Source organism: Rhinopithecus roxellana, chromosome 21 (assembly GCF_007565055.1).
Source record: "Rhinopithecus roxellana isolate Shanxi Qingling chromosome 21, ASM756505v1, whole genome shotgun sequence".
Taxonomy (NCBI): domain Eukaryota; kingdom Metazoa; phylum Chordata; class Mammalia; order Primates; family Cercopithecidae; genus Rhinopithecus; species Rhinopithecus roxellana.
In genome coordinates, this window is record NC_044569.1 from 59,298,986 (window position 1) to 59,324,803 (window position 25,818).

Below are 25,818 nucleotides of genomic sequence, written 5' to 3' on the forward strand. Positions count from 1 at the left end.
CTTTCCAGGAGAGTCCTATGAAAATAAGCACAATTTTTCACTCCATTAGGCATTGTGCTGGCATACTCTTTCCTCAATTTACAAATGTAACTCTCTGATTCAAGTGTGGTCTGATAGTTGTTTGTGTGCATTACAAATTATAATATAATTTTATAAATATTTCTCCACTTGCAAATAACTACAAACAAAAAACAAAAACAAACCAAAAAAGAAGAGAACACTAGCAATTTTTAGGACTTCCAAGGACGGTTGGTTTGAGTATCCCTACATTGAGATTTTGGCAAAAGCGGTATCTTTTTTTAAAGAAATAAGGTTTAAGACGTTATATATTACATGTAGGAGGGCTTTTATCTTTTAACATTATTGATGTCTACCTAAATTTGATCATTTGTAAGTTATATTGAATGTAGTAATATTTTAGAAGACTGGATTTTAATAGTAGTGGACACTTTTTTTTTTTTAAAGGTGCTGTATATAAAAAAGATTGGCTCCTCTGCAAGCTTTCCTAAATTTCAATTTGCAAACCAAATTAATATTGGGCACGAAGCATCTAGCCGGTATCTAACACTATCTCATGCCTCTGTAGTGTGTCTCTACAAATATAAACCCACATTTCCCAGCAGACTCTTTGTCCTCTGTGAGGGGAGCCAGATTAGGAATGCTGGTTAATCTGAGTGAGAACTGAAAGATTTCTACCTATGCTTCCTTTCAAGGCTGAGATATCTCTATTCCCTAAAACTCTTTTCCATTTTCCCATTTCAAAACGAGAATGGTGTTGGGGCTGAGAAGATTCAAAAAAGTCTTCTCAAATCAAATATCTCTCCAGCACAGCTGCTGTTAAGTGACCCACCATGTTTGAAGACAGGCTCACAACCTATATACTATGGTGTTTTTGCTATGAGCCCCCTATACTATATATTTCAGGAAAGCAATGTTTTTAGAAAAAAAACCCAGCAAATTAAACTTCTCAGTACATCACTCTTCAAACACAGTTAACAGTGGCATGAGCAGGAAACAGAAATGTTATCTTAAGCTATCACACTGAATGATGATTTAAGGTTATATATGTGTGCATTAAAATATCAGGCAAATGACCAAATAGCTACCATTAAAACATGCGACTACAGCAAATCAATTAATTGCCAGTTGCTCTGAATTCAAACATATCTCTGAAAACACTTACCCCACTGTATAAAGATCATGAAATAGCAAAATATAGTTGTCATCAAAACTCTTTAAAAAATGATTTAATACATCAATCTCTACATCATAAGGGGAAAGCTTGAACAAAGGTAAAACAATCTAGCCTTATGAAGATACACATTCAGTAACCATTGTAAAGATATGGTCGGTTTTCTCTCTAGAGTCGATCAAATAGACATTTCCCTACAATTTAGGTCAATAATTTAAGTTTTTAGTTTTCACTACCTTTTGATAAAGATCAGCTCTAATATAAAAATAAATATGAAGAAGCATGTCAAACAGTGTGATTAGGTTTCAATAGCTGCCTGTCAGAAGTAATAATTCATCTCACATTTAAAAAATTTTCTTGGCCAGGTGCGGTGGCTCACGCCTGTAATCCTAGCACTTTGGGAGGCCGAGGTGGGTGGATCACTTGAGGTCAGGAGTTTGAAACCAGCCTGGTCAACATGGTAAAACCTCGTCTCTACTAAAAACACAAAAAATGAGCCGGGTGTGGTGATGTACACCTGTAATCCCAGCTAAGCGGGAGGCTGAGACAGGAGAATCTCTTGAACCTGGGAGGTGGAGGCTGCAGTGAGCCAAGATCACGCCATTGCACTCCAGCCTGGGCAACAGAGCGAGACTCCATCTCAAAAAAAAAAAACCTTTTGGGGGGCATGTTTCTGCTTTTTTTTTTTTTGGTTCTGGTTTGCTGGTTTTCAGTTTAAAAGAAGGGAGATGTTGATGGCAGCATTTACTCATGAGATACCACATTATTGTTTCAAACTGTATAAATTCCTAATTGTGAGTAATATTTTGAAATGCAATAGCCGAAGTGAAAAAACTCAAAACCTCACAGGCTACCCATCTTAGAACAGATTATGAGACAGGTAAATTTGAAAGCATTATAGAAAGATGTTACTTTGAAACAAACAAAAAAAAATGTTGCTGGGTAACATTCAAAGTGTCTACAATGTTCTTTTCTCCTCTTTGCCTTTCTCCATTCCCCAGTAGTAGACCCTGCCTTGGCATATTCACAGATGCAATCCCTGCTGAGCCACAGTAATGAGGAGTACCCCCTACCATCACAAATTTAGTAAGAGAGAAGTCACTGGGTATGGGAGATGAGTCTCCAACATCTTCCTTCTGAAGGGAAATGCTCATAGAGACACACATGCCTCACTTGCTTTTCCATCGTCTTATGGCCTGGGATGTATGGAAAGATGGAACCTCAAAGAACTCCTAACCATCATCATCTTCCTGTCCCTACTCAGCAGATGCACAGATTCCAAGAGACGTCTTCAATGAAATACACACACACACACACACACACCCCCCACATTAATTTCTATTGCTGCTATTTTTCAGCATCATTTCAACGTTTAACAATCTGAACTAATAGCCATTTTAAAACATGTCCCAAGCTTCTGGTGGGAATCTGCCACCTGTGCCAACCATTTGTTTCTTAACTGCGGTATACTTCTGACCATCTTGATGGACTGACCTGCTCTGGGATTGAACAGAAGAGTGGACAATTTTTTGTTTTAATTGAAGGTCCTTAATGCAGGCCACATGTTCCTGGCGGTCATTTGGAAGGCAGGGGCAAGGAATGCAAAGTGGCAGGGAGTTGGGGGATGGGGGAGGGGTGAGTGGGAAGGGACTGGATGATGAAACGACCAGTTCCACAAGTGAAGCACATTAGCAACCCAGAGTGGAAAGGGCCGGAAGGAAAACCCACCCACCTCACCCCTGCATTCATTCTATCAACCTGCAATTGCTGCAATCAAAACCATATGTCGGTTCTTCCAGATCTTTCTCACAGGACAAACATGCGAAGGGCCTCAGGCCTGGCGTTGCCATCAAATGGTAATTGATACCATATGAGCCACAAAATAGAAAAGCACATGCAAACAGCAACCACTCTCGCGGCACCCTCCTCCCTCCCACCTTCCAATCCCCTGCTTGGCCCCTTGAGAGGGATGAAATTGCAGGTCTTGCCGGGCTGCTAAGTGCACAGTGCACCATGAAAAACAAGTGTACGTGGCTCCAGTAACCACCTGTATATCAGAGAGAAAGGAGGGTCCACTAGCCAAGAGCTTGTCCCAGAGAACAGGCGAAGGCAAAAGGTCACTCTGGGTTAATACAAGGTCATCGATCATGGGGGAAAACGAGCACAGGTGTGAAGCAGATCACAGGCCTGGAGCAGGGAAGGCCCCCACTGGTCCCTTAGCACATCCGGCCTGGAGAAAGCTCGTTACCGCTAAGCCACATCTGTCTTCCTCCCCTCCCACCACTGAGATAGTGGGAAAGTGGAAACCACTCCCCAATTACAAGGCAATTAGAAGAAAAGTGACCCCAATCCCATATCTGCTGCTCTCCTTTTCTGAAGCTATTTTGCATCCCATTGTTCTCACAGCAGAAAAAAAAAAGTCAAGAAAACCCGCTGAGCTGGGGGTTCTGCCAATTGCTGGTTGAATGTAATACAGTAGGTAAAATCCGTCTCTTATTTCCACCAACACTGACAGAAGTACAAGTAGCATACGGCTCTCGCCTCTGCATGTATATATTTTCTTATTAACTCGATCGGGCAGAAATTTGCAGAGATTTGTTTGGATTTAGAAGTCACAACAGAATGTCAGTTTCACAAACCAAGGCTCATTCTGTGGTGAAATGTACAGCTCTGGACCCAACCGTTCACCGCACACAGCTATTTGTTCCAATTCCTCCAGCAGCCGCTTCTGAACAAACAACTAACTTATTCTAAACACACGCAACGGCTCTAATTTTTCTTCCTTCTCCCTATCCCATTATATGTGATATTTTAGTCTTATAGATCTTATGAAGTTTAAATATTTTCCAGATGGGTTTAGGGAGCACAGAACCGTGTAAACACTTTAAATTATAAAAGGGCCAACTAAACACTTAAAACAGAAGAGGATGATGATGAGATTCTCCTTTTGCAAACAGTAATCTAGTGAGCTAACACCAAAAACTGTAAAAAAACACAACAAAAAACAGGGGAAGGGGCTGGGGTGGGGGACAGATATCAATTCCCTTTTTTCTCCCCAAAACTCTTGGAAGATGAGCTGATTCATCCTCATTTAGGTTGTATCTATTTATATCTTTTCTAAGTAAACCGTTTTTTAAAAAAAAAAAAGATGATTTAAGCTCAATTTACAATTCAATACCTCACAATGGTAAGAAACAAAACTGTGATTGTAACCGAATGATAAATTCCACTGTCCTGCAGAGGGAAAATTAATATGGCCTATTAACTCCATCCATTTGCCCTGATCCTCAGCAGTCCTCTACTCCTAAAAGTCTGCCCACAAAAGACCTGAACAAGGTGGCACTTGCCAAGGACCTTCGGCCTCGAGGCAATCCAGGAACATTCCTAATGACAGTTAGCACCAATCCAAGAGAAAAGGATGTGAACAGATGAAGGTGGTAAAGTAACCCGGGCAGAGCGAATTAAAATGAAAGTCCTGGTGAATGCCAGGGAAGACAGAAGTAGTGCAAAGCAAATGGGTAACATACAAGTCAAAGCAGCACAGTGCAGCCCAAGAGGTGTCAAGTCAGGCAGGCTCGGGATAGACCACTTTGGGGAGACTCTGACCTTACCTCTGCTTTCCCTTCGTGGTCCAGGCAACATAGCCCTGTATCTGAGCATCTGCATTGTTTAAATTTCATCCTGTGGTGTTGTTTGCTGATTGGTCAGACATGGCTGACAGCATCAGAACTTCAATCTGACACACAAGGAGCAAGCAGGACCACAGCCCAGAATTCATAATGGGAGGGAGAGAGGGAACTTCATGCTGGATATATGAAACTCAGACCCGCAGATGTCTGCTGCGAGGCCTGTGGCTGGCCTAGGGGTGGGAGGGCCTAGGATCAGACTGGGAGGAGGGCATGAAGTAGGGGAGGTGGGACAAGCCCAGCCACCCAAATGACCAGGCATGAGGCATCCCCTGGATAGAGCTGCATCTGGAGCCTGTTTAGTAGCTTCCTTCTTGCCACTCCCAATTCCTGTGACCTCCTGGGAATAGAGGAGGCCTCCTTCCTTGAATGCCTTTATTTTACAGAATAAAAGTGGTAGTGTTTTCAGTTTGGGGCAATGCATTTATTTCTCAAAGTATCTGACATTTTCCCAAGGAGAGAAGAGCTACTAAAGAGACCCCAGTTGTCAAAAGCATCCCATCCAGATTTCTGTGTAAGTAAACTTGCCATATAAATAATGAAAACAGACAGAAAAGAAAGAAAATAGCTCGCAAGTGGGAGAGGAAAGAACCAGTACTACCGAGTTACAGGCTAGGTCTTTATTCTGATTCAAGTGCCTATTCTTTTCCAGGCCATGAGGAGCTACCCGAGACTCACTGAATGCAATGGTGGCTGGCCACAGATCACCCCCTTCTCTTCCCACTTCCAACCTGGCTCCCAGTGTACACACACACACACACACACACACACACACACACACACACACACCCCTGACCCAGCTACTGGCAACGGGTGCAACTGAGTTTACCTGATGTAAAATGCAGGATCGCTTCCCCTCCTGAAAGTTTATATGTAGGATTAACACCTCCAATTAAGGATCAGTGTTAGTCTATTTGAACTCTTGCCTTTGTGTCCCTACTACATAGAATCATGACTGCACAACTCTGGGGGGAAATCAGTCGAATATAAAAATCCAAGCAGACTTCCCTAGGGCTCAGCAAAGAACATTACTTGCAGATTTTCTCTTTCCCAATTTCTCCTTTTCCAGCATTCTTTGTTACAATTTTGGGGAAGGTATCATGGATTCCGCAATAATTACAGAAGAAGAAAAGATAAAAGGTGAAGTAAAGACAACAGTGCAATAAAAAAAGAGATGGATAAAAGTGGCAGGATTTGAAGATAAAATAATGACTGGAGAGATCGGGTTATTAAAACAAGTGAGATGGACATAAAAAAGGAACAAGACCCTTCGACTGAGGGGAAGGAAAAGGTTAACAGAACATGAAAATCAATATTTAATAAAAATTAACCCTTGAAAACACCATCACTGATTTAAAATCAATTTGAAATAGTGAAATAGCAAACCAGGACAAAAAAATCCATCTGGTTTAAAATAAAAGAAAAACTCTACCACAACCTTCTCACCTCTCCACCTCCAAAAAAGAAAAAAACAATCCCATTTTCCTTTCTATTGTGTAAACATTAGTTATATGGCCTAATTTTCTAAATAAAGCTGGACAGACAAACCACTGAAATCCAAAGAGTCAAGGAAAGGATATTAGCATAAAGGAAATATATGTGAAAATTACAGCAACAAAGCAGCAGGAGCAACAAATATAAGTAAAAAAGGGTCAGTGTGAATGGGGGAAGTTGTGAGTAGGAAAAGAAGCCGAGAAGGAAAGAAGTTCCCAAGGTGGTCTGCATTTCATTCAGTGAAGAACACAGTGTGAAAGAAACATACTAGGCAAGCAAACAGAAATGACTGAACACCAGAAAACATAAACAAGAATATAGGAATTTGATGGGAGAGTAAGACGAATAAACCTAATGTAACAGAGATCAAATAGAAATTGGAAAACAGAATGCAGTTTGTCAGAAGCATTTAAAAAGTGCCTTAAGATATGCAGAATTATAAATATAATTTTGTTAAAGGTATGCTAAATAGCACACCTTTACAACCACTATAGACTGAGGAGATTATATGAAAACAATATCATGTATTTCTTGAATCTACTTCCTAATTTTAAAAAAATTGTCCCAACTTCCAAGATCCATTTACAATTGCATAAGACAACAATGAACATATCACACAAGGGCAGAATTCCTTGTCAGGAATGAACCAAAGTAATGCAAATGGTAGTTTTTGGGGGCACACTTCATTATCCAAGACATTCAAGGTATTAAAGGAATATTCATGCAAGCACCTCACCCAAGACCAAAGGAAATCTTTGGTCCTTATTCAAAACGTTCAATCTACTCATGAACTAGATATGGGAAGGATCAGTCAAGAAAATGTGGTTTAAGAAGAGAACATTTGTAGTGTTAGCTCTGAAAGCCTGAACAGCCTTTCAAGCTCCTGGCATAGTTTTTAACTCAGAAGAGGATCAACTTTGTTTCAATGATAAACCAATAATTGCATATTTGGTGGAAAAGTCTACAGCTCTGTCAAGCAGCAAAGGAAGCAGGGTGACAGCAGTTTCAGGTGCCGGGACACAATAAAAACAATGAGGAAAGAAAATGTTTGCTTTTTCTGTCAACTGAGATGTCAGTACCCATTAATAAATCTATCTGCTAAATCTACTCTTATTCATGTGGGACATCACCAATTTAAAGTAAAATAAATTATCTTTAATTAAATGGAATTGTCGTCTTCCTCCCACTATCATCCCCAATTATTACATCCTAATCAGCCCTTTAGGGAGAAGGCAAGAGAGAATGCTGAAAGGCACATTGACTATAAACAATTTCTCTTTCTGCCAACTGGTAAAATTTTTAATTTTAATTATTGATTATAACTATAATTTTTCGATCTAAGTAATGAAAACCACAAAAATTCTGTCACTTACAGGGGGAACACTGTACACGGTCACTTCCAAATTTCCTTTAACTCTTTCTCTGTGAAAATTTCCAAAATCAGAAGAAATCACTATGAACTAAGCAAATTATCTATTTAAACCTAATCTATTACTTTTATTTCCAGTACAAAAGTACCAGTTTTAATTAATACTCCAGAATGCATAGCACTAACTGAATGCCAGCTATGATGTATGTTTTGGGTTAAGCTTTCACAAACTAGGATTATGGAATGGTATCAATTTATGTTTAGACAAGAATGGTATATACACTTTAAATACTAAGACATGTAACTGGATAAATGGAGGTGGGTGATCTTATTACCAATGCTTACGACTTCATCTGCCCCAGTTTTCAGCTTCTCCAATTCTCTTTTTTTGTAACTTCACCCAAATTCTAACAAAAGCGATGTGTATTTTTAACCAAGTGATTCATATGAATTACATGCTATTATCAGTTTCCATATTGATGGGACACGCCCTTGAAAATAAATGATGAAGTCAACAAGTAAATAAAGCAGTGTGTCACTCCCACTCCAAAGACACAGAGGTGAACTATTTTCCCAAGAGTGACAAAGAATGAATTTAGGACAACTGGGCACATCTTCATTTACGGTGCCCCTTCTGACTCTACTCCCAACAACCAGGTTGAATTTTGTTTGCTTCACTTTTTGTTATCACTGTAAATTTTGCAAGGGAGGGTGAGGAGTTTTCTTTTCACTTTCCATGTAACAACAAAATCAACCACTGAAATTGGGAAATGAATTATTAATTATTTGTTCTACACAGAAGATAAATGTATCTAGAATAAACAGGTAAGGGTGTTGACTGTTTTCTGACTGCTTAGTGTTACTTTTAAAAATGTAATTTTTTCAGGGTGTAGTACTGTTTTCATTTAGCATGCCTTTGAATTGCCGCCTACAGAAGTAAAAAAAGAAACCACAGCTATACAAGCCTGCTGACTTTCTTATAAAAGAACCAGTTTTAAACTTGTTTATACTACTGATTCCAAATGAATTCAAGATGGTGGCTAGTTAAAGAAAGCGAGCCCATGCCAGGGAGTTTGATCAAAGAACTTCAATTCAGCAATGTTCAGTTTTAATTGACCACTAATTAAGCTACATTAGTCTAAGAAAGGTCTGTATCACTTTGAGTAATAAAGAAAAGAATTAATTTAACCCTGTGTCAGTCAGCTTTAGTAAATTCATCTGAAAGCAACTTCTCAAACGACAGCCATGAAAGAGGTGTCTAGTGTTAAATGCCAAATGTGGTCTACAGAATTCAGAGAAGACCAGGAACTCCGTTTTCAAGGGTATTTGTTACTTTGCTAGTGATGTCACCTTGCAGGTATAATTATCTTCATTACAGATACAAAGATGTCAGCTTTACTCCCTGGGTTGCAAAGGGTTGCTTTAAAATTGGATTCAAAACATGGCATCACACCAGCCACAGTTTTAACTTTCCTGTATTCTAGACAAAAATAGAGTGGATTTGCAAAATCATGAGAATTTTCAAAGGCTTGGAACTCTCCTTCTGGGAAAAGTGAGTTGAAGACTGGGTGGGGGGCAGGGGGAATAAAACAACTGCAATAACACCACCAAAAAAGCTCATTATAATTAGGAACCACAAGCTATGACAACCATGACAGCAGCATTAAAAGTCCATGTGTTAAAACAGTTCATTTCTGAAAATCCAGTTGCAAAATTTTTATTTTCCCACACATTGTACCTCAAAAATTTTTTATCCACAATTCTGATAAAAAAAAAAAGCTTTTAGGAAGAGGAAAAAAATTATAAAGCAGCAACAAACTCCATCTCAGGATTTAACATCAAAACATAAGATATAAGAAAACACTGCTTTACAACTTGGGTGTTTATGACTGGTAAAGTCCTTCGCCTTAACTCAGAGGTAAATGACCTATGGTCTTATGACAAAAGCCAAACAGTAAAAATATGCTTAAATTTTAAAGGTAAACCCAAATGTCAATGGTACACTGGCTTCTATTTTATATTAATTACCTCTGTCCTCCAAGCCTGAATGAAGAGCACTGGCTGTTATATCACTGAAAGCCATAAGGGTCAAATACTCTTGAGGTGCACCCTGTGGCCTCAACACACATTATATTTCGTCTTGATAGTATCTGGCAACCAACGACTGCATTTTCTACAATAGTATTTAATAAATAACATTTTGAAATCATTCTGCCAGTACTCATTAAAATGCACTTGTTTGTGAAATGCAATAGTTAGCTCTATGAAACCAAAATATTAATGCAAATTAGAATTTCTAAGTTTAAAGTGGTATTTGCATAACAGGAACTAAACGTGGCACAAGCTGAAAGAGTGCACAGCACACAAATGCTTCTCAACACCATAATTATTACCAATAAAATGATGGCTTATATATACCATTAGAAGCCCAAGGCATCTGCCAGTCTGTGTCACCATAGGCTTCCAGTGCTCCCAATGTCTAGACTGTACCAATGAGAGGATGATGGGGAAAGCTCTGGAATTGTCTTACCTGTTAAAGTAGCACAGGTACAAGGCACCAACAATCTCATTCACAGTGCTTAATAATAGCCTAGGGCTAGCCCATTCATCTATTGCCACCTATGGTTATTTCTGAAAACTAATTAATACGATTTTGAGTGCATGTATGAATGAACATGGTCTTCAGCACCATCAATGCTAACTGGGCACATTTGTCCAACTTGGTGATGCAGGGAATGGAAAGATACTATATATGTAGGTATATACTTACTTAAGTAAACTACGAATAATGTCCCACAAAACTATTTTAGACAGGAGTAACCTTAAGAAATGTAACATTAAAAAAACATTCAATACTTATGGGCTCTATCCACAAATATTACCCCTAAATGCATACTGTTGTGCTAATCTTTGAGGGGAGGATAAAGGGAGCTTGTTGGGAAGATGTGACACAATTTTATAACAACACAAAGTCAGGTTAGGGACTAAACGACTGCTAAGGACAAGATGGACAGACGCTTTCATTTACTATGAAGAAATACTTGGATTATGTGAGTAAATACATATTTTTTAAAAATTTTAGATTCGGCCGGGCGCGGTGGCTCAAGCCTGTAATCCCAGCACTTTGGGAGGCCGAGACGGGCGGATCACGAGGTCAGGAGATCGAGACCATCCTGGCTAACACGGTGAAACCCCGTCTCTACTAAAAAATACAAAAAACTAGCCGGGCGAGGTGGCGGGCGCCTGTAGTCCCAGCTACTCGGGAGGTTGAGGCAGGAGAATGGCGTAAACCCAGGAGGCGGAGCTTGCAGTGAGCTGAGATCCGGCCACTGCACTCCAGCCTGGGCGACAGAGCGAGACTCTGTCTCCAAAAAAAAAAAAAAAAAAAAAAAATTTAGATTCAAGGGGTACACGTGCTTGTTGTTACATGGTATACTGCATGCTACTGGGGACTGGGTTTCTAATGTACCCATTACCCAAATGGTGAATATTGAACCCAATTTAACTTTTGATAAAAATACTACTTTTTGCTAAAACAGCAAGAGCAGAGGCATGAGCTCCGTAAAATTTGGCAGAGGCCAGCTCTCTCAGGAGCATTCTACCCAAAGGTCTTGTCTAACGTAGTATGGACTTATGCCCATATGGTGGATGTGATACATTCATTTGGCTGCATAAACATTTCATGGTTGTCAGCGATATGCCAAAAAGTCTACAAAGATGCATTAAGACATGGTCCCTTCTGCTTCTGCAGGGTCTCACTGGCTGGAGAGTCAAGGTCCCCACTGTGTGCAGACAGGCAAAGGGCTACATCCTTTGAAAAGTCTGTGTAACTCGAGCTCCAAATTTAAATTCAGTTGAGATAAGCATTCAGTAAACTGCTACAAGGTAGCACTGAAATGTCAATTCTTACATCAGATATTTGACAATAAAGCTAAGAAAAATGTAAATATATCCTATTGGAATATATAGCAGCAATGACTCTATTCTGTCATGACCTACATGATCTTGAGCAAGTTATTTAATCCCTCAATGCTTCCATTTCCCAGGCCAGCACCTCCCCATGGAACTTTCTACAATGACACAAATATTCTATATCTGTGCTAATATAGTAGCCACTGATCACACATGAAAACTGAGTAACTGAAACTTGGCTAGTGCAACCAAGGAAGTGAGATTTTATAAGTTTTATTTAATTCTCATTGACTGACATTATTTATTTATTTATTATTTATTTATTTATTATTATTATTTTTAATTTTAGAGACAGGGTCTTGCTCTGCTGCCCAGGCTGGAGCACAGTGGCATGACCATGGCTCGCTGCAGCCTCAGCCTCCTGGGCTCAGTGATGCTCCTGCCTCAGTCTCCTAAGTAGTTGGGACTACAGATGTGTGCCACCATGCCTGGCTGATTGTTTTTTTTTTTTTTTAACTTTTTGTAGAGACAGGGTATCCCAATGTTGATCATGCTGATCTTGAACTCCTGGGCTCAGGCGATCCTCCCGCTTCAGCTTCCCAAAGTGCTGGTATTACAGGCATAAGCCACTGTGCCTGGCCTTCGTTTAAATGTTAGTAGCGACATGGGGCCAGTGGCTACCTCACTGGACAGGCCAGGCTTTGCCTGTGAAATGGGATGATGACTCCTGCATTACCTATCTTACTGGGGTGTAGTAACGATCAAATTAGAACTGGATTGATTTTACTGGATATTAATTATTGCTACAATATTTTCTGTAAGCTTTAACTGTAAGCCACTTTCCTAATAATTAAAAGTCACAGTAAGATTGGTTTTATACTCCATAAATGTCTGAGTTAAATACCACACAGGCAAGCTTCCTGAAGCATATTCTAAAAACACTGTGTAAGCAAGTTATTGTTCTAAAATTATTCAGAGGGACATATGGACTATAAGAGAAAAACTGAGAATGCAACACAGATAATCAATGATTGATCAAAAATAGGTCAATACTCCCTCAAATAGTTTCACTTACAGTAAACTCATGATTTGAAAAAATTACCATCTTCCAGAAACAGAAATACTCAAATCAAAAAAAATTATCATAAAAAATAGTAATCTTTATTACTTGTCTGGCACACAAAAAAATGTTAAAACTTTCTTTTCAGTTGCTCACTTTGAGTACAGACAATGCTGTACAATAAAAGGTGGAAGACAGTTCAAAATAAATGCCAGTTTAGGGCAAACTTATAAGATGGTTAGAGATGTGATGTACAAAGTAAACCTAAACATGTAAGTCTGATTTTACTAGAATGTGTTGTACCAAGCTGGACAGGGAAACAGGAAGAGTGAAGGGCAGAGTCTGAGAATGCCTGTGGGAAGGAACTGAAATTCCATTAGCTAATGGGCTAAGCAATAAATGAAAGCATATCTGTACGCCAAAGATATACTGCAAATCAGAGCCGCCATTCCTTTGCCCGGCCTCCATCTCTACTCTCAATAAACCTTGGAGAACTTTGTATATCATGGGGAGGAAACTGAAGAGTGGTACAAGTTACTGTGAGGCTTGGCAACTAGCTCCAAAATGTGGCACGTAAGGAGTGAGGTCTAGAAGTTGGCGGGTGTAAGACTCAGTCACCAGATCATGCCACCTTCCTCCACAGGGTGCTAGGGAAGGAAACTGAGGTTTCAAAATCACTTCCGTATCATGGCCAAGAATTATCCACATTGAGGGGACGTACAGCGGTGGCAACGAGAGAGGTCCCCAGTTGTGAGGAGGTAAAGGAGTTGCATTACTGGGAAAGCTGAAAAGAACGTCTTCAGTGTTGGCTTTAAATTTTAATGTTTTCTTGATAACAGACAATATGATGTTATGATGTTAATGATGATGTAAACAATATCCATAACGCCAAAAAACTTAAAACATAATTATTAATTAGTTTATTTATGCTAATTTCTTTTTTCTACTTTATGTCCTGTAGGGTAAAAATGGTAATACACTTCTTCATTTAGGATGATTCAAGACAAACCAACAGTTACACTGATAGAGGGTTCTAAACATTTTAAAAGGTAAGACATAAATATATGTTTAGGGTATGCAGACATGTGCATTACTGACTCAACATATTCTAACAGCTGCTTTGAAGCCATTCCAGTTGGTTCACAAATAATGTACAATATTTGGTACACTATAAAATCTCACGTTTTCATGGTAAAAGGTAGAAATACCTGGGCAATGCTATAGTGTGCTACGCCAAAAAAAAAAAAAGTTTTAGAAACAAAAGAAAAAAGGAAAGAAAAGAAAAGGAAAAGGAAAAGGGAAATAGGGAAAGAAAACAACAGACAAAGTTATCCACTATAAATGCCTCCCAATGCCAAGATTTAATTACGGAACTTATTATGACATTATTTAATTCTTAAGGTCCAGATATATTACTTTGCAAGCAGGACTTCCCAACCTCAGCACTTCTGAGGGTCTGTCTTGTGCACTGTTAAGATGTTTAGCAGCATCCCCGGCCTCCAGCCCTAGATGCCAGTAGCAAGCCCCTGCCTGACCCCCACAGTTGTGACAATCAAAATTGCTTCCAGATGTTGCCATATGTCCCCTGGGGAACACCCCTGTTCTAAAAATATGTTTGTAATCTTAGTCTGTCAGCAACAAATATCCACTTCGATTTTCTTAAATCTTCATATAAACAACGTCCATCTCTAGCGGTATTTTCTTTCACCTAAACAAGGAAATAGCCACTGACACCCATGATCACTGAATATGTGATAGTCTGACTTTGTGATCTTATGGCGCTCCACAGTCTTAGTCTCTAACTTTGAAACAGGTAATCTATGTTCACTCTGGAACTTTTAGAACCAACTCTATAGCAGTCTTGATTATGTGATAGCAAATATTTTATCATTTTCAACTAATAGTTCTGAACTACATGCAATAATCAAAGTAATACTCTGTATAAAAATTTTTGATGAATAAACAAGTTTGAGTAATAAATAATTGGCATTATCTATTACTGTCTAGTAACGAAATCTATCCATCTATCTACCCACCCAACCATACTTTCTCCAATCCAGCCATATATTCATCATCATAAAACCTGTCATGCTTTCAGTTCTGATTGAGTTACACAGGTAAAAAGCTTAGGACCAGCCAAAGAGTTTAATCTACATAGCTCCCTATTGGCAATGCATCTGTGAAGACATTGTTATCTATAAATAATTCCACATCAGGCCAGGTATATGTTTTATACACTACATCATCTAACTCAAAACAGCAAAATATCTTAATGTATAAATGTGTTTATGTTTTCTTAAATTGGTTAGTTTGTCAAATACAGGTAATCTACTGATGGATGCGAGATTCTAATACGGATTATACTGAGAAGGTAAACATCTAAATAGACCAACTGAACCCAGGAATCACCATCTAACTTTAAAACAGGTTCAATGGATCTTCAACGTGAAGATCAAAAATGTATTAAAGATTCCAAAAACAAGTGCTAGCCTAAAACTACTTAGCCATGATCTATTTGTCCTTTTTCATCTGTTTTTCCTTTTTCATCATCTAAAGACAATGGAGGAAAAGGACCATAAAACCAAAACTTCCTTCATAAGAAACAATTCAGTATGGTTTTGCATTTTTCAATGTCATATCTGAAAGGTAAAGCAGCTTCTCTAGTCTAGAGGTTAGGATATCATAATGATTCATGTAAGTCATCTTTCTTGGGGTTAATTAAGGAAACTGAATCCTAAATGATTTTATCAGCAAAAGTGACACTGCGAAGTTGGGCCAAGAGGATCTGCTATTACAGGAATCCTTTAAAATGTAAACGCATTTAACAATCATGCATCTATTTCTAGCAGTTTTAGCTCATTCCCTGGAAGCATGGAAGAGGTGTGCTGCACTTTGCAACCTCTGGGAAGTAGGATTACCAGATTCACATCAACACATCTAATTTTACAGTTACCTTATTTAAGTTTTTAATATGGCACAGGTCTTTTTCTCAGGTGTTAATAGAAAAATCAATTTTAAGTCATAACAGCTGTGATCATTTTAAATATCACAGCTGTCATGAGTTGAAAATAACCAATTTGAGCATACAAGTTTCTGCTGCAAATGTAACAAAATGGAACTGTGATGGAATTTTATCTTTTACTCCCTCTGAAGCTGAATGTCTAATACGATAGTAGAGTAATAACTTATTCGCTTTAAAATAAAATCAGATTCCCATTTCTTTACTGACCTAGCCAAAAGATGGCTCAAAAGAACAGAGAAGAATATCATTTTTAAGATACACTCCTATGGCAACTGTGGAACATGTTTAATTATGGAAGTAGTATTAACTCAGGAAAGAGTGAATTAAATAGTTAATATCAAAATTGAGAGTTCATTTATGTAAACGTTTTGCTGTGAAGCCGGGGGGAGATTAAGTGGGATCCATGCTACATATTAAGTGTTATTAAAATCTAGGAATTTAAATTATTACACAGGACAAAGTCTACACTGATATGAAAACAGTGTTAAGTAGTATCTCGCAGAAAATAATGGCATTGTATCCATTTCTTTGCAAATTCAAACTAGCCATTAGATGGCATGAAATAAAAGTTCCTCTCCCTCCCCCTTCAATCCAAATCTAATGTCATTATGTTTCAAAGACTACAATGACATACCTAAAGAACTCAAAATTTAAAAAGAAAAGGAAAGGACAGAGAAGGCATTATTTATTCTACTGGCTGAAGAAAGTTTAGATTTCTCTGTGTGAAATGAATTACGGGCAATGAACACCCAAGAAATTCTAGAATTATAATAACAAACAATTATTGTCACCTATGCTCCAGGGCAGAACCAGGCTCAAGTATTTGAGAAATGATATTGCATGGTTAATACAAGGAAGAACTCAACCAGAAGAAAAGTATAATCTTACACCAAAGCCTTGGTAATGTTACACAACTTTTCCACAATGTTTTCAAGGTCTCCTAACATCCTGATATATAAGTAGAAAATAAAAAATTGAAAGTATTTTCATCTCAGATCTTCACTCCTACGTCAATGAGTTTGACATTTCCCTCCCCCTCCCTTACAAATTCAGAGTAGAGATTAAAAGTTGGCGATGTTTGCAACTAAAAAACTTGTATGAAAAAAGTTGACACCAATCCCCACCCCATTTGGCTTTGGGAAGTTTAGTGCAGCAGGTAGAGGGAAGCCCTAACATCCCCTATTATTTGCATATTAATTTCAAAGCTACATGAAAAACACTGTAGTCTTTTAATCACATCAACACACAAAAAGGCACTACAAAGTGAAAGTACACTTGTTACACATTTATCCCAACCCCCACATCACACAAAGGAAGCCTAAGAAAACAGCATCCCTCCAGCTCCTTTAATGCTGAGCCTCCACTTCTGTAATAACAGGTGCAGAAATAATAATGTGCTGGCCAATCGACTTTTTCCTCTGATTCGTCAGTTTAGCTTAATAATGCCACTAGGAATGTAAACATTTCTGCAATTTATACTTAAAAGTCAATAAAATAATGGGGTGCAGAATTTATCCTTTTTAATTTTTTAAGTAATACATTTGATTATTTTAATCACGTCAGTACTTAACTGGATAGGGTTTAAATATGCATGTAACATCAATTTAATTTGTTTTATTTGTTAGAAAAGCTATTGAGTCATACAGTATTTATTCTCCTTTAAAAAACAAAACAAAACAAAACAAAAAACAACCACACATTCTAGGAGAAAGGGAGTACAGAGCACTTGTATCTTGCTTCCCTTCTTGGAGATGGGATTCTGGTGCCTTCCAAATGTCTTTCAGTAGGAGCATTTTAAAATGTAACCAAAGAGGTGAAGATCCAATACACATTCACTAGATGGCTGACAATAAAAAAAAGAAAGAAAAAAAAAGAATGTTTCCATACTGTGGATAAACTTTATTGGGCTACAGTAATAGTACTGTGGTTGGTAAATGCATTAAGTATTTTTAAAATGGTGTGAGAGTTTTTCCCAACATAGCAATTCCCACTTAAACAGGATCATTATTGGTGCAGTCATTCAGTACTCTATAATTCTCACCCTTAGGTTTGTGGAGGTGAAAAAGCCAAGTCAAATGTTAGCCTCCACTGTTAACATCCCCTATTCATTTTCAGGTCAGCTACAATGGAAGCAGCTGGAATTCAACTCTCCCCACTCTCTCCTACCAATTACCTCAACGTGCCCTCTCTCAAGATGAGTGTAATTTGGTCTCTAGGAAAGCACAGAGCTAGGTCCCTGGAGGATACCAGCCAAAGCCTTCATTTTTTCGGTTGAGCCTGAAATTAGACCATCATCTACATTGCTCCCACCTCTGACTTCTCAGGTGTTCAAACCCACTCTTTAGCCCCCTGTTTTTCAGGTGGGGAGAAGAGTTTAAAGTAGTATACTCTCCTAAACAGAATGTTACAGGCATAGTGTCTCTTTTTTGCTGGATTAAATACCTCAATGAATATGTGCAGATTTCTTTAAGAAATTAGGAAGACTAGGAAGAAAACTAGGTAAACAGGAGGAACACAGCATTTAGAGACAGAAATATCAGAAATGTGACCTATTAAGTTCTAATCAGAATGTGGTACTGTGCCATAAATACATCTGCAAATATAAGGTTGTAGTTTGGAACCAAGTCATGGATCTTCAGCACTGCAAAAAGGAAAGTCTCCCAAAGTTTAAGTGCAGTTCATGTATAATTCTCAAACCACTTTCAAGCTCAAAACCAATAAATTTCACCTTAAGAAGTGTTCTTCAGAAGAAAAAAAATTGTTTTGCTTAATAAAATGCCATGGTATCTATATATCTAAAACGATACGATAATGTGCCAAATAGTTTATTATAGAATTTGAAATGTTATAAAGCCTACAACTATGGACATTTTCTGAAAATTCCAAGTAAAACTTTCAGTAGATCACTTCACATTAAAGGAGACAATTTTATACTCGTATCTTTTCCACTTTTGTCACTATTGATCTCTTTTTCATGGTATACAAACAACTGCTTTTTATTTTTTTTTAGGACTATGAGAATTTCCTAAATAGATTATAAATATTTTATGAATATACAGATATCCCTTTTTTAGTAATCAATAATGTTTATCATATATAACTTTAGCCTGTGTCATCTTAGAGTTATGTTTGAAGTATTAAGGGCTAATAAAGTGCAATTAAATATATAAAAACTTGAAAAGCCTTAAAACTAAAATTACTTTTAAATTATATTGACTGTGAAAAATTAGTTATTTTGTAACTCTGATAATATTGGAGGGGGAAAAAAGGCCCAGTAATCTTTTGTGTCGGCATACTGAAATTCTCACAGGTGCAAGGCATGCATTTAGGTCAGCTGTGCACAGCAAATATATGTTTCCACTGTATTATCTTCTTAAGGCAAAAGTAAATCTGAATTCAAACAACTTCTACAATTGCCAGAACCACATCTAAAATCTCTAAATTTTCTGAATGAGAAAACGAGAGATTCATTTAATAGATCCCTGATGGCAGCACGTAGACCATGTATTTGACCTACAATAGTGATTCTAAAGAACTTAGACTGCAGCATTGTTTTCCTTAGTGGCAGAGCACTAAGAGAAGTTTCAAGTAGGCTTGGAAACACACACATACAAAATTCATAATAATGAAATATGACAGTGTCTAAAGTCCAACTATGATCAAGCCATTAAAAGATAAGTTATAAAGGAAGACATCACTTATTCTCAAACCTCCATCGTGGTACTGTAATTTAGTAGAAACAAAACAACAACAACAAAAAGCCGAATAGGGGATGTAATGCAAACCACATTTATAGTGGAATAGGAAACAAATGATTCTTCAGCACAATTTCCTGTAGATCAGTTGGAAAGGTATTTAAAAGACTGCATCAGCTATTAGATCTTTTTTCCTGACCACTTTTCTCCCCAACCCTCCTTCCCCTATCCCAATGTCCTTCCTCCTAATTCTGCCTGAAACAATGCCATCACCTAGCGACAGAAGGATGCTTATCCATTACCAACACGATATTTAAAATGCTTAGAGACCTAGCAGAAATTAGGAATTAAATAAAATTAACCAAAGAGGTAACTGATCCATATTTTTTTCCCTGAGAAATTAGCCTCACAGAAATGTTCAAACTGGTATCTGTGAATCTCATGCAGGGATTCTGAAAATTTAATCAGAGGCAGGAAGACAAGATGTAGCCACAATGTCAAGATTGTCTGGTGAATTTTTTCAGCTTATACGTAAAGCACAAAATCAACATAATTTTGTTTTAAAGCAATGAAGCATAAAAGAAAAAAATGAAAATTTCATTGTTATTTTTAAATGAGTAAATTGCCAACTATATAAAAAAAAAGCTCACAAAAAAGAAGTTTGTCCTACATGCTTTCTCTTTGATATGTTTTATTTTATTGAACCAGTGGGGAATTTTAAAATCCGATTACTTTGTGACCTAAGCAAATTTTTGCTGTGTAATAGCAAGTAAACAGCAATTTTAAAAAATAAAGCATTTATACTGTCTGCTTTCAATTATAATCATGGTTCTGAAAAGAGTAAGTATATGAAATATATTTTTAAAATGCCAAATGTAATTTGCATAGCTGACACACTACTGGAAACTTTAAAACCCAGTGGCTACCTATGTCCTATGTGTGGCTGCTCCAACCAACTATGAGGTTTGGGGGATGGAAAAAAAGCCATATGTAAAATGTACTGAAAAATGTTATTAGTGGTGTTATTTAAATATTAATCTTTTTATGTTAGCACTTCCTGTGATAAATGAGAAAAAGCTAAATTCTTCATACTCCAATTTTTAGCTTTAAAAAATTTAGGTTGCTGACTGATATTGTCACTTATCTACAGGAAAACTTTCTTCTAAGAATACATTTCCCAAATGAGAGATTCTGATATTCAAATATTCCTAATTTTTCACCTTAAGCAGGACTCATAACATTATTTTATTCTTTGGCTTTGATATCAGAAATCATTAACATCCAGTTTCATCTCTGAACTTTATGGACTTGAAAAGCTGCATAATATGACCAACAATCAGAATATAAACATAAAAAGCTCATTACCATTTACTTTCCGAGATTTGATGATTTGACAAATAACTATTTCAAAACAACTACTTTGAAACATGGTTTGAAGCTTGTTAGTATAAAGCAAAAAGAGCAATTACAATAATTATAGGTTTCTCTATACGGTTTAACACATGCACATGCTGGCGAGAGCTGATGATGTGATCTTAAATTACCATTACGAGGAAATTTTGCCACTTTTGTTTTCAATTTTATTTGCCATAATTTTATCTTTGTGGATATGCTATATTATTAGATATGTGAAATTTGACCAAATAATCACTTATTAAAATTCTTATTCAATGAACATGTAAGAAATTATAAAAATCAAAATTTAGAGCTAGAACTACACTTATTGTAGAGCAGGTAGTGCCTAATACTTCTCATAGCCTGAATGAGGACAGACACATTGGCACACTTTGATATAAGCTCGTATTTCCAACACAAAGTAAGTTACTGATTTTCTCTGCAAAAAAAAAATCTGTTCCGTAGTTCAGAAGTGGTGCTTTAATTTTTTTTAAGCTGAGATTGGGATTCATTTGTATTTAAACCTCTAATGCATAGAGGAAAAAAGATCACAAAAATTATTTGGTCAAGTTCATTAAACTCTCACTTGAGGAGAAACTGATTTTTAAAAATACATTCTGGTTTATATCCAAAATTTATTCTTTGATAGCTCTTGGGTTATGATTTTTTGTTAAGCATTTGTTTCAGAGTCCACACTTCTGGACAGGTACAGTTGTTCACAGAAACAAGGAAAAAATTTCTTGTGGGATATAGACATGGAAACACTTCATAACTTAACACAGTAAAAAAAAAATCACGTTTTCTTTTGTTTGTCCTAAAATATTTATATTTCTGCTAGAAAGTTAGAGGACAACTGATTTTACAAACCCTATAGTTGCCAGTTCATAAAAGAAGAAACCATAATTGTTGTAATGTTTAATTATATTCTTCCCACAAGCTAAAATCACTGTGTTTTGGAATGATTTTCCATTTTTCTTCTTTTGTTTATTCACAGGGAAAACCTGCTTCCTCTGGCCTCTCTCAGTTCAGGGAGTTCAAACTGAATTTAAACAAGTAATTGACTTGTCACTGGTAAAAAAGAAGGAATTCAGTGCTGTGTTCTCTTCAGAGGAAAACTTGTGCAACAAATAGCTAACCACACTTAATTCAGGTTCACACACACATTGGTTAGACATGCACATACACACAAAAACGCACAGATATTCAACTTCCAAACGATAAGTGAAACTCAAGAAATGTAAAGTCTCTTCGATAGGCATTTTGAACAATTAACGCATGGTATATACAATCTCCACAACATGTCTGGCACCAAATCAAAAGCTGTTCAATGCAGAATTAGAGCCAGCAGAATACACACTGTAGAATAAACAAAAATCTGCTTCCTCAATGTATGCATGAGGGCATTTTAAAAAATGGTATAGAATTGGCCCCTTCCTTGGGACACACACAACTGGACTTTGCTGTCTGTTTCACGAAGTTAAGATGGACAACTGGTAGCCATCCGCAGTTTCAAAAGCTTTCTGCTGGTGTTCCAAATGGCTATTTTTTTCTAACTATAATGTATGTACAATTTGCCTCTTTCTAGTGTTTGAATCAATAGAGATACACATCACCAGATTTGTTTTTAATAAACGCCTTAAAACAGTTCCTATAAATACATTTCCTGTGACAGAGCGATCTTGATTTTATGAGTACCATCCTCTCAAAAAAAAAAAAAAAAAAAAAATCTAACAACCAAAATATTTGGCAACTGAGAGGGCATATTAGTGATATGATGTCATATTCAGCATTTTCTTACGGTGGAGGCAACTGGCAAGCTGTGGGAGTGGAACACATATTTTTGAAAATTCCTTTTGGCTAAAAAGGAGTTAAAAGATACAAAACCTAAATTAAAATTTTGTCAGTTCAGATATTTAAGATGCAAAATTAACAATTAACATGTAAAAGTCACATAACTTGTAATCCTGAAAGATAAAAACCATGGAAACATATTCTTTTATAATGTAAGTCTTTCATAATGGATAAGGGCTATCTAATCCCTGAATCTGTTTTATTGCTTCAGAGACACTTTTGCTTACTGACTAAGATGGCATCCTTCACATAATTTTCATTAAAAGTGCTTTAAAATGAAAGGTGCTGAATATGTTATGTATGAGAACATCTAAAAGATAATAGGCAAAAGTCTTAGCTATATATGAGTAACTACCAATTGCAAATCATGTACTTGTTAAAAAAAAAAGATGTTACATAATCCCAATATTTATGTTTACAGATTTAAACACTTTGATCAAATCACAGTGAAAACCGTTTGTTTTAAAATTATATTTCCCTTACCACACTTATTTTAATTACACCGTGTTCTTTTTTAAAAAAGATAAAAATAGGATGGCACTATTAACTTTTGATGATTTACTTGTACTTTTCAAAATAAAAGTAAACGATATTATTTCAAGTTGCCCATTCATAAAACTGGCTTTTTAAATGAAATTATTAATCTTCTGAAACTGCACCTTCAAACAGTTGTGTATATGTATGTATTACAGAATATGCTCAGCTAGGAATAACCGTTATCCATGCATCTGTATGTCTATACACTCACAGGCATATAGCAGCACATACACATGTTTAATTCGTTTGCACCAATTGCTACAGCTGAACTGGGCCTTCCTGAAAGCTCTGCTCTGTCCCCTTTGGCCTAACTATCCCTGATTAAGATCAATCCAAATGGAAGTTCAAAGTACACAAAGAGAACAGTTTATAAAAGGCTGTTTTTCACTTTTCTCTCATTCTTCTTTTCTATTTTAAAATAATAAATTTTTGCTCCTCTATCACCCAACAACTCTTCCCAAGAGCCCCGCATACCGATTTGAAAATACTGAAATCCTTTTCCTTCAGTGGGCCCAGACGAAGGAAAAAAAAAAATAAACCTCCAGATGGCAAGTATAAACCTTCTGCTGGGGTTATGCACAAAATACCAGACACATTTTTTTCTTAAATAAAGCGTTTCTGTTGGAAGGGGGGAAAAACTGAGGGAAGAAGCCACACAGCACAAATAACTTATGACAATACTGTTATATGCATGAATGAACCCGTTTATTTCTCCTTCCCCATTTCGGCTTTAAATATACATATAAGCTTATATAATCTACTCCTTAATTTGATCTCTCAGTTTTATGTGTTTGCTCTATTTTAACCTTTCAGGTTCTCTCCACTCTATCCACTGCACTCAAGCTTCCAACTTAGTAAGACTTTAGATATCACAACACCTCAATTCAGGGAGAAACTTACCCCAAATTTCCCCTCAGCCTAACTTGGGCTGTCTCAATTCTGCTTCTCGTATCTGCTCTTCCTTTCTAACAGTCATTTGGAAGGAATAAGAATTTTCCAAAACTCTCTTTAAAAAAAAAAAAAAAAATCATACCACCTCTCAACTTTACCTGACTGCAAACTTTCGCTCTAGGATCCACTCTCTAAAGCTCTGAAAGCATCTATTTTTCTACTCTGGGGGAGGAGGGTGGGGGAAAAAGACGATGAAGTAGGCAAGAAGATCTTAGGATTGGCAAATGATAAATATTTCACGGCACCCGGGAAGGTGCGGCAGTCCTGCACAACTTTGCAAACAATGATCACCACCTAGGATGCTCATCCCTGCGACAATAAAACTTGTCAAAAATCCCCCTCGCAGCCCGCATTCGCTTACCGCTTTCCCATTATAGTAGTACATCAAAGAGTTGCCGCCCATGCCCGGGATTGTGTATGCGCAGTACATGGTCTCGGATTCTTTTTTCTCCTCAGTACCACTCTAACAACTTTTATTTCAAACTCGCTGTCCCTTTTTTCACAACAATTCCTTCAGTTGCATTTTCCCATATGGCCGGGCCAAGCGTGGTGAATATGCAAAGCAGGAAGAGACCATTCCTGGCGGGCGGGGGAGGCCGCGGCGCTGCTGTCAGACGCTCAACTTTGCGCAGCGGAGCTGGAAGGCAGCCCGGCCCTGATGGAGCTCGAAATCCTAATGCATACGCGAGATCGATTCAACTTTTCCGAGGGGTTTTTATTAGTTCCTCAAATAATGCCGATTCTTACAAATTTCTGCAGTCTTCACTTTTTTCTTTTTCTTTCTTTTTCTTTTCTTTCTTTTTTTTTTTTTCTTTTTTCCTTTTTTGTTTTGTTTTGTTCTAGGCACCCTTTTCTTCTCTAAAATTTCCACTCAACTGCCTTAGGGTAAAAGTGGAACAGGGTCCATTATTGAGCAGAATACAAATGCAGTTAATTGACTCCCCCTCTCTCTCTCTCCCTCTCTTTCTTTTTTGTTTTAATTTGATTAAAAAGCGAGTGGCAGGAAGGGAATCGTATGATGCACATCTAATAACTCTGCCATCTGTCTCTGCTGCTGGCTAGCTCCCAGCATTGTACGCAGCTGCCTGAGAACTCGACTCGGAGAAAGGGGAGGGAAAGGGGAGGGAAGAGAGAGAGAGAGAGAAAAAAAAAAAAAACACCACGTCTCTGACCTCGCTCAAAAGGAGAGAGGGGGCACTGTTTTCTGACTGCTTGGTCAACAACCTACAAAACGGGGTTGCGGAATGAAACAGAGTAGCAGTACGGCCCGCCCCGGGCTCCGCGGGGCCCGGGCCTCCCCGGTGCTGGTGGGAAGCGCAGCCGCCCATGAACTTCACCTCGCCCCGCCGCAGACGGCCGCATGGGCCCAGAGACTACGGAGGGGCTGGGGCGCTGCTCCCCTCACTGGCGCTGGGCGCCCCAAAGGCGCACGTTTTCCACTCTGGAGTTGGGTGCTTTCACTGTGTCTTTGGACAATCTACCGCCAACTTCACGCTATTTGTGTGCTGGGCTCAGAAGCAAGTTTATTGGTACCTTCGAACCGACGAATATCTTACAAGCTGTCAATTTCCCCAAAGGCACCACTGAGACCACATTTTCAGAGTTTTGCAGCATCCCCGCAGCCCAATATCTGTATAAATATTTTAACAAACAT

At 37.7% G+C, this 25,818-nt stretch overlaps 1 protein-coding gene across 19 annotated transcripts in view; it reads right to left on the reverse strand.

The window, feature by feature from the left end:
* TCF4 (transcription factor 4) overlaps nucleotides 1-25,818 on the reverse strand; it is a 371,854-nt gene that overhangs the window by 75,343 nt on the left and 270,693 nt on the right. For 2 of the 19 annotated variants that reach the window (XM_010375884.2, XM_010375875.2), the window contains exon 1: nucleotides 24,526-25,298. The exons of the other annotated variants lie outside the window; for them this stretch is intronic. In XM_010375884.2, the coding sequence (XP_010374186.1) occupies nucleotides 24,526-24,594 (69 nt within the window). In that variant the 5' untranslated portion in view covers nucleotides 24,595-25,298. Of the gene's footprint in view, nucleotides 1-24,525; nucleotides 25,299-25,818 lie in introns of those variants that run through there. 19 annotated transcript variants of the gene reach the window in all.